Source organism: Chiroxiphia lanceolata, chromosome 21, assembly GCF_009829145.1.
Source record: "Chiroxiphia lanceolata isolate bChiLan1 chromosome 21, bChiLan1.pri, whole genome shotgun sequence".
Classification (NCBI taxonomy): domain Eukaryota; kingdom Metazoa; phylum Chordata; class Aves; order Passeriformes; family Pipridae; genus Chiroxiphia; species Chiroxiphia lanceolata.
Genome location: NC_045657.1, coordinates 203,237 through 213,023, shown reverse-complemented (window position 1 = coordinate 213,023; position 9,787 = coordinate 203,237). Strand labels below are relative to the sequence as shown.

Sequence of the window (9,787 nt, the reverse complement as noted above, 5' to 3'; positions counted from 1 at the left end):
GCCAGGGCAGCTCCTGCTACTGTTTGTGCTACCGGCAATCAGGCTGAGTTCTCTTCTGTTGTTTCTTTCACATTGCTCTATGGATCTTTAATCACTTTTTGCAACAGTTTGCACTTTTAACTGTGGGATCACAGTGTTCTCCACACAGATCAAAACATACACTTCAGTTAGCTGTGTACTATTTAATCTCTCAAAACTTCCTTGTTTTACTGCTTATCATTCTTATGTGGTGCTTAATTTGCTAGCGTATTCTCATAATGGCTATAAAACAATGAGATAATTGTGTTGTATTAAAAATTGGCTTTCTCATGTTTGTATTAAAGTTTTTATTAGGGTTCCCATTAATGTAGGAAGGATATGGACTTAATCCAGGACTATGCACTACCAGACTTGAAAATACACACAGACCAAATTCTGTTCAGACACAGTACTTGCTAAAGCAGAGGTGGCTTCTGTCTCAGAGAACTCCCTTAGCTCCCGTGGCATGGGATACTCTCCCTGCTCCCCCTGGATTTTAGCGTGTTCCCTTGCCCATGCTCAGCCACACAAACCCCTGTGGCTTTGGCTCGGGTGCAGTTCTCCGCTGGCAGGGGCCGTGGGCCGGGGCGGCCCCGCCTCGCGGGCTGTAGGTCGGAGATCTGCCGAGGCCGCAGCCCGGGGGCTCTCCGGGCCGGGGGGAGCCGGGCCGGTTGAAGTCTTTGTGACGAATTTAAAACCCAAGCTATTATCGCCAGTTTTCCTTTAAAAGATAATTAAAGATTAAACAGATTTATTACTAAATTTGTACGGGTTTGATTGGTGGAGCCTTCGGGCAGCCGGACGGGCCTGGGCGGGGAGCAGCGCCCCCTGCAGGCGGGCCCGAGCGGGGTCACGGGGGTGGGGGGAGCGCGGCCCCGAGAGCGGTTCGGCTGCGGGACAGTCCCGGCGCTGGAGCACATCAGGGGCTGTGCGGGACACGCGGGCCGAGCCAGCGTCCGGCGCGGACAGCGGGCTCCAGCCGTACTGTCTGGTGGTCCCGTCCTGCCAGTGGCCACAGCAGCGCTGAACGTATCACCTTGGGTAGCAGCTGCGGGGCAAAGGCAGAGGAGAGGAGGGGAGAGCTCGGCCCGGCCCAGGGGGTTTGTAAGACCCCTGCGAGCCCTCGCGGCTCCACCAGGGGGCGCCGCCGCTGCCCCGGCACGAGTAGGATGCGTGTCCTGCTGTCACGTGACCGGAACGCGGAAGTGCCCGCCGGAAGAGGGGGAGCCGCTTCCGGCGCGGGCCGGGCTGGGCGCGGGCAGGGACGGGGCCGCACCGAGCGCCGGGGCCGCACCGCCCGCTATGCGAGAGACGCCGCAGCCCGTAGGTGAGATGCTGCCTCTCGCGGCCACCAGGAGGCCGCGCTGTCGCCGGGCCCGCCCCGCAGGCCCACTCTGGGGTGGGGCGGCGCGCGAGGCCTTCCTGCCCTCCGCGGCCGCGGGTCCCGCTCGCTCCGGGGCGCGGGGACCGCCCGGGCCGAGCCGATCGGCAGGGCCGCGCGGGCGCGCGGGATGCCGGGGCCTGTCCGGGCCCTGTCCGGGCCCGCGGGCTGGAGCCGGGCCCCGCGCGGAGGCGTTAGGAGGGTGAGAGATCGGTGTCTGTGTGGGCAGAGGGGAAGGAACTCCCTGCCCGCACTTCTTAGAAGTAACGTTATTTTAAAGCAACTAATATGTGCCTTGTATGTTTCACTCAACCCTGCAGCATGGAGACTAATTTTTTTATTATTAGTTGAAGTAGAAAGACTTTATGAGTTTGGAGTAAACAAAATGCAGAAACAGAACAGGTTGTAGAAGGAGGAAGTGAAACCTCTTTGGAAAACTGAAATTTTCCTGATGTTTATAGCTTTGCTAATAGAAAATATTTTCCTTACATTTTGTTTTCATGAGACCTTAAAATGCATGAAAGTCTGCTACCACCTGGATTTTTTTCTCTGGTGACATGCTGAGTCCTTGCTGAAAGTTGGCAGTGTAGATTAGCAGGAATTATATATAAATTCTACAGGCATCTGTCTTTAAATTTCAGTTGAACATGTCCTGAAGGCTTATCTTTTTTATAGACTAGTGCTGAAAAATAGAATCTGAAATCTGAGAATATTCTAAAGGGAGATAAGGGACTTTGTAGTGAGATGTCTAGATGATGTGGGAACACAGATGTGAAAATCTGGGAGCTCTTAGCTGAGGTTCTGGCACGTCGTTGTTGTGTTGTTACTAATATTCACATTACAGGCAGGAAAAATTCTGTACAGCAGAATATCAGTTTCCTGATTGACATTTTAAATTCTGTAAGATTTTTCTGAAAGTAATGTTATAATAACATCTCGATAGGCTCGGATTTAAAAATCACATTATAGTCCTGCAGCTGTACAAGCTGTTGCTGTTCTACCTTCCAGTTAATGAAATGACAGGGAAATGTCACGAGAAGGGTCATAAGCATCATTTTCAGTGGGGTTCTGCCTGTGCCGCTGCTGTTGTCATGGGGTGAGTTGATACAGTCGCTTTTGAAAACTTCACCTGAAGTGAAATATTTCATGAGTGCAATCAGTGTTTATTGGAGGAACAAGGAGGTTATTTTGTTGGCAGTTGAAATACAGAATCTTTCATATGCTGTTACAAACTCTGGGATATCCTGGAATTAGAGCACTACTGCTATAATTTCACGAAATAACTAGTTTGTTATCCAAAACTCATGCTTGAAATGCTTAGTCTATCCCAACTGGGTAACATGCTGTTTGTATCTCCTGCTGTAGTGGATGAGTCCTCTTGGAGAGAAGAAACAATAAAATGTGCTGGCATAGCAATTTGTGGCCTCAGTATGGCTTTCAGAAGAGAGAGAAATGAGGTGGAGTGGGAGAAATACAAGTACAGCAGTGACATAAGGTTCCGGAAGATGTTGGGTTGAGTTCCACGTGAGTCTGTTAAAGAAAAAGTTTAGGTGGAAATGAAAAGGTCAGTAATTGACTAAGCAGAATTTCTGATTTTTTTTTTTTTTCACTTGCAGCACAACACTTAATTTGTAATGAAATGGAGTCTGGGTCAAGCTCGTTTCGAGTGGAATTTCCAGATTTTTCTAGCACCATTTTGCAGAAGTTGAACCAACAGCGCCAGCAAGGACAATTATGTGATGTGTCCATTGTGGTTCAGGGCCACCTCTTCAGAGCCCATAAAGCTGTTCTTGCAGCTAGTTCACCTTACTTCTGTGATCAGGTTCTCCTGAAAAACAGCAGGCGAATAGTCCTGCCTGATGTGATGAATCCCAGAGTATTTGAAAACATTCTTCTGTCTACCTACACAGGCCGGCTGGTAATGCCTGCACCAGAAATCGTCAGCTATCTGACAGCAGCAAGTTTCCTTCAGATGTGGCATGTCGTGGATAAATGCACTGAAGTGCTAGAGGGGAACCCAACAGTTCTGTGTCAGAAGATGAATCACGGCAGTGACCATCAGTCCCCAAGCAGTAGTAATTACAATGGCCTTGTTGAAACCTTTGAACTTGGCTCTGGAGGACAGACAGAATTCCACAAAGTGCAGGAACTAAGGGATGGCGAAAATGAAGAGGAAATCTCTAAAGATGAGCTGTCATGTCAGCTGACAGAACACGAGTACCTTCCCAGTAATTCTTCAACAGAACATGATAGACTTAGCACTGGAATGACCAGTCAGGATGGGGAAGAAGGAACTAGTGATAGTGCAGAGTACCAGTATACCAGACCAATGTATAGCAAACCCAGCATCATGTCTCACAAGCGGTGGATCCATGTGAAACCTGAAAGGTTTGAACAGGACTGTGAAGGTGTTGATAATCCTTATGATGAACACCAAGTTTCTGAATCCATGAATGCGATTCAAGCAGATCATTCAATCCAGTCTTCGGGTGTTGAAGACTTTCACATAGGTGACAAAAAGATGGAAACAGAATTTGATGAACATGCAGATGAAAGTAATTATGATGAACAAGTTGACTTCTATGGCTCGTCCATGGAAGAATTTTCTGGTGAAAGGGCAGAGGGAAATTTAAGTGCTCACAGACAGGATCTTATGATAGCAGCAGGCTATGGTGAGGGCATTGATATGGCTGCGGGGATTAAAGAAGAAACATCTCTCACTGGATTCTCCCATGCTGATAAGCTCTATCCTTGTCAGTGTGGAAAAAGTTTTACACACAAAAGTCAGAGAGATCGGCATATGAGCATGCACCTCGGTCTTCGACCTTATGGCTGTGGTGTCTGTGGTAAGAAATTCAAAATGAAACACCATCTTGTAGGCCATATGAAAATTCATACAGGCATCAAACCATACGAATGTAACATCTGTGGGAAAAGATTTATGTGGCGGGACAGTTTTCATCGGCACGTGACTTCTTGTACCAAGTCCTATCAAGCTTGTAAAGCTGAGCAGAGTACTACTGAGATGAACTAAGACATTAGTGCTTACACTTGTTTAATAGAGTAAGAAAAATAAACTAATTATGCAAATAATGTCTGGTACTTGCTATTGTACATTCTCAAAAAACAAGTTTTAGTGATTATGCTGGTATAAACAGATCAAACATATTTTGCTTTCTGCAGTATTACTCCAGGTGTTCAGTGTGTGAAGTGCAAATGGTTAATCTGAAAGGTGCTTGTAAAAGGAGTCTGACATTGATGGTAATCACAGCAGTATTTAGAAGCCCTCTTGTATTTTTAAGTCATCTAAATTCACAGTAAAACTCAGCTCTAAATTGACAAAAATTCTGAAAATACTTAGATGAAGCAGGAATCCAGGTAGCACTACTTAATAGAAAACTAAGATGACCAAACTGGTTTATATGATTCACATTTTAATGGAAAAAAAAATAAAATTAGAATTTCACCTCAAACTGAAGACTCCAACGTACTTCCCATGCATCGTTAGATGGTCTACATCGTTCAGTAGCCTTTGCTGTATTGCTGAATGCAAGGCAGTGGTAAAGGTGCTTTGGCTTTCCTTTATCTGTCTTCCATTTTTTTAATCTATCTTCAGTAAAACAAATGTCTAATTTTGTGCTAATTTTTATTTAAAGTCTGTAAAGCACTTAAATATAGTTTATCAATATATAAACTTCAGTATGTATTAAGTATAATTTGTCCTTGCTTCTCTAGGGTCTAATGCTGTATGACTCTTGACTTCATTAGATTTTAATTGCTACATCGTGAGAGCTTCTACAAGTGTATGTAATAAGTATGAAAAAAAAGTAATATGTAACATTTGGAACTTACTCAAAGTAACCATATATATTTAAACTGTAGGGTTTTGTTCAAATTTTTGTGACTTACTACAGTAGCAAGTACCAAACTGGGTTCCTGAACTGACTTTTTATTGGTACAAAAACTTCTTTGAGAACTTCTATCTAGTTTTTGAAACCTGCCTTAGGAAAATTATGTAGTCATTGGTAGGTATTTATACTTCTAATTCTTTAGTCTGTAATTCTTTATTATGGTAAGAACTATAATATAGATTCTTGGTACTAAACTACTGTGACTGGTTAGGTGTGATCACGAGCAGAGTTGTTTACCTCTTCAAATGAAGTTGCTTGTGAAAAAAAGTAGGAAGTATGTGATTTGGATCTTCTAATGGTACTGCAGAACATGGTACCGTGCTTATGTCTGAAGTTGGGATTCTTGCTGGGAAAGTGGCACTTGTTCTTTGTTAGGATTAGGATCTATGTGTGGGGCTCTCGCTTGTGGAGATGGATGGAGGAGTGTGTACAGTTCTGAGAGATGCTGCCAGCTCTGAAGGGAGGGGGAAGGCATGAGTTGTAAAGGTGACAACAGGATTTTTGGGTTGAAAGCTTAACGCAGTCCAATGCAAAAGCAATTAACCCTTCTCAGTAGCTTACTGAAACATAAAAAGGAAAGAGCCTTTAGAGCATACGTAGGCTATAATAGAAAGAGGTGATGTCCAAGTACAGTGCTGATAACATAGGAAAAATATTAACCAGCATTGAAGGCCCGAGCCTGTGCAGCCCCAGTTTCTGTATTAGGCACTGCAGTGTGCAGGATAATGTACTGAAACAGATGACCCTGTATAGTGAAGCAAAACCACACAAAGATTATTACTCTTCAGTTTCTTTTTTGCAGTTTCTTTTTTAACTCCCAGTTAAAAACTGTCTTAGGATGCAACTGAACTGTATCCTGAACATGAATGTCTGCTATGAGCTGAGGGTTTACTACTCAGTGGGCTGTGATTACTGTAATTTCTTTACTGGCATTCTACTTACAAACTTTAATTTTTTTAAGAGGCTCTTAATTCTGAATCTTCTAATGCTTCAGATATTTTTCATATGGAGTTTTGTTAAAACAGATATTCCCAAATACAGTGAACCCATTGCTGGCAATGGGCACGAATGGTCAGCACCACAGAGTTCCTGTTCTTCGCACTTAATTGAACTCTACAAATGTTATGGTGGCCATGTGTAACCCTTGTGATCAAGGTACCGAAACAGGGATTTTGCTCACTAACACTGTAGCCTGCTTAATGTATAGAAGCACTTTGTATTTAAACAAAAAAAAAAAAAACAAACCATAAAACTTTATAAATATGTTTTTTAAACTTAGAAATTATATTCCCCTTATGGTTTGTTTCCACACTGCTAACACTGTCTTTTTTAATATTTAAAAAAAAAATTATAATGCTTGCCTGTTTACATGAGTGTAGTGGAAAGGGTTCTTGCACCTCTATGGCCCTATTTTTCCATTCTCCAAGGCCTTACCACATATAGGGTGTCATTTCTGCAAGTACCATCATCACGTTTGAGAGAAGGCATTAGAATCACACAATCATAGAATGGTTTGGGTTGGAAGGGGACCTTGAGGATCATCTAGTTCCAGTGTCCCTGCTGTGGGCAGGGACACCTTCAACTAGACCAGGTTGTTCAGAGCCCCATCCAACCTGGCCTTGAATACATCCAGGGTGTTCCTTCACATACTCATTTCAAGAATGATCTTGTATATTACATTAGTTCTCAGCCCCTTTGAAATTGTCACTTTAGTTTTGCATAAAAAGGTTAAGAGTGCCTCTTCCCATTTAACCATAAAAAAGGCTGGACAGAAACACCAGTCTGAAAACCATGGTCAAGCAAAAAATATGTCTGTCAAACCCAGACCATCCTACAGAGCTGCCAGCAAAACTGTTTCTTTTACCAGCTTGGAATGACTTTTACATGGGATATTTCAAGGTTAAACATTACTTCTATTTGCAGTTAGATTACTTTGAAATAAAGCTTTAAAATAAATTGTACTGCGAGAGACACTTTAAAGGTTTTATAACAGGTCCAGTAGATGATATTATGGAACCATGTTCTTTTTTAATGACTTAGTATGCATAGTAACCTTTTAGTATTTGCCTATAGCTGTTTTACCCCATATTATGGCATTGTCTTAAAAGTCCAACAAATGTTGCTCCACTGATCTTGAAGCACTTGGCTGATGTTAATTTACGTGAAACCAATTGATTGCAGGAAAATACTGATCTGATTGTCATGAGATCAAGTTGAGAGGTTCAATGATTTTAAGGGCAGCTTGAGATAAATGTCTAAAATCCTTACTTTTGCATGGCACAGGTGAAACAGTTGTCTTGTGGTGTTTTTCCTGAGTTCAATTTATTGCCCTTTGACAAACTTCTAATCATCATTTCGGGTATTGGGGGGAACAAATAACAAAAAATTACTTAAACACTTAAAGAAACATCTTTCCTCTCTCTGCTTCAGGCTCAGCTTAAGTCTAACACCTCTCCTCCCTGCCTTTGTAGTCTCAGTTTCCCTTGTTTTCACCAAGAGTTGCATTTCCTGCCATTTCCTTTAGTGAGGTGACAGGTCACACAGGAGGTTGGGCTCGTATGCACACTGCCTTGTCTGATGCTCTTCATTTCTTAGTGGGTGTCCTCTGGTGCTCTGGGCTGGTTAGTGTCACTATTCATGGTGACACCGGGCCACAGTCCCTTCAGGAACGGGTCTGTTCCAGTCTGGCTCTCCTGTGGGCCTCAGTTACTTCAGAGGTGTACTGCTCTGGCATGGCTTAGCTGTAGGCCAGAGTCCTCTCAAAAGTAAATCTCAGACACAGAGCGTGTCCTTCTGTGAGTATGTCTATACATATCCTCAGTGACTTCTCCAGGTATTTTCCCAAGAGCAGCTCTTCAGTTTCTCCACATGTCCCCAGGAGTATATTCTCTATATGTGTCTCCCTGCACCTCTTGCTAGCAGCCACTTTTCCTTAAATATGTTTAAGCAGAGGCAACGTGCACACCTCTGGTTGAGATTTTGGCATGCAGTGGATTGTCCACATCTGTTTTGGTGCAGGCTGAACCCCACTTGACTAGCACAGGGCAGCTCAGAAGCTCTGGCTGCTCATCCCCTCTGCAGCCCCTGCCACTGGTGCCACTGCAGTTCTACATAGCCAAGATACACAGACAAGGCTTCTGTCAGGCTCTTAATCTTTGCTAATGGAGTGGTCTTGTTCAAGGTACAAAAAATTATTTCTTGTTTGTGGGGAGGAGGGAAGTGATCCATATATATATATATATAAAATATGAATGCATATGTATACAATGAATTTCATTAATCTTCCCTTATGCTTCATTACCTTCAATAACGTGGCTTTTGGCTGTAGTAAAGTGTCTTCTGAAAACCAGCATCATTGTACACACAGGAGGCTTTCAGAATTTCCTGCTGCTGTGAAGCCATTCATTGTCCTAGCAGTGGTAAGAATACTTGATGATACTACAGCTAAGTTCCTTTTCATTCCATTTTGTAACTCAGATGTTAATTACCATGGAATCTGTGTAACTGCCATTCTGAAAAATTCAACTGTTAGCAGGGTTGCTTAGGTGTATATCAGACCCTTTTGAGGTAGGATGTTCTTATTTCAGATACCACTGTTGTTTTGGGGTGTGTTTTTTTTTGTTTCATTTTTTAAACTTTATGTTTTTTGTTTTATGGGTGAGCAGGTAGACTCTAGAAGGTACTGTCAGTACAGTTCTTGGTCTCAGCTTTTTCATCTGAGGTGTGTCTGAAGTTGAGAAACTGTTCTGTATCCTGAGCAAGGCAGATGATCAAAGGCTGATGTGCTGCGTTTCTCATTATAAAAAGAATCCTTGACGTCCTTGTATTATTGAGCCTGAAAGAATGGAGGCACATCAGGGTTTGTAATCTCAACCCTTTTGCTTTGTGCCAGCAAGGTGACCTGTCTGAATTATGAGAACTACAGAAGTATATTGAGTATTTTTCTTTAACAGAATTAGGACCTTTCTCAAAACAATAAATGAAAGTTGTTTTTTTGTCATTTAGTTGCTTCATTGGATAGCTTGGCTTCTTTAGCTATTAGCTGTAAATTGTCAGTGCCCTAGGGGAAGATGCTGGAAAAGAAAATGGTATATTTTTAATGTGATTAAATTGTAAGTTCTGATTTTTGCTTGAAGCCTGTGTCTGTCAATTGCTGCTCTTTTTTTTATTATTCATGGGATTCCATATTTCTTTCAGAAATGTAACTGTTTATGCAAGTGAATCTTCCTTAATGAGCTATAAGTTTTTATTCTAAACAAGTCATTTATAATAGTAAATTTGCATAACTTGATATTTTGTGAGATGTTATGCCTGTATTGCAGAGGTTGGATAGTTTTGTCTATAAATATTGCTGTCCTAATTGTACAGCATGGTTTTAATTTAATGTTACTGTTCAATATTTTCTTCTTATAGAAGAGTCCCATGCCCCTTTTTCGTATAACATGTTTTAATAAACGTTATCTGTCAACTTTGTAAA

General features: G+C 42.5%; 1 protein-coding gene across 6 annotated transcripts; it reads left to right on the top strand.

Annotated features, from left to right (window-relative positions):
• Nucleotides 1-917: 917 nt before the first annotated feature.
• On the top strand, nt 918-9,787 carry ZBTB43 (zinc finger and BTB domain containing 43). 6 transcript variants are annotated; one of them, XM_032708433.1, is made up of 3 exons: nt 1,260-1,345; nt 2,765-2,923; nt 3,016-9,787. In XM_032708433.1, the coding sequence occupies exon 3, from the start codon at nt 3,039-3,041 to the stop codon at nt 4,431-4,433; it is 1,395 nt and encodes a 464-aa protein (XP_032564324.1). In that variant the 5' UTR covers nt 1,260-1,345; nt 2,765-2,923; nt 3,016-3,038; the 3' UTR covers nt 4,434-9,787. The 6 variants fall into 6 exon arrangements, with proteins under 6 accessions (XP_032564326.1, XP_032564322.1, XP_032564324.1 ...); XM_032708434.1 differs by lacking the exon at nt 1,260-1,345 and adding an exon at nt 1,579-1,696; XM_032708435.1 differs by lacking the exons at nt 1,260-1,345; nt 2,765-2,923 and adding an exon at nt 918-1,059.

What these genes read in the sequence shown, in the direction of transcription:
- ZBTB43 (XM_032708431.1), top strand. Translation starts at nt 1,321, where the DNA reads ATGCGAGAGACGCCGCAGCCCGTAG. An exon ending in AGAGACGCCGCAGCCCGTAG is followed by an intron (nt 1,346 to 3,015) that starts GTGAGATGCTGC and finishes TTTCACTTGCAG; the next exon opens with CACAACACTTAATTTGTAAT.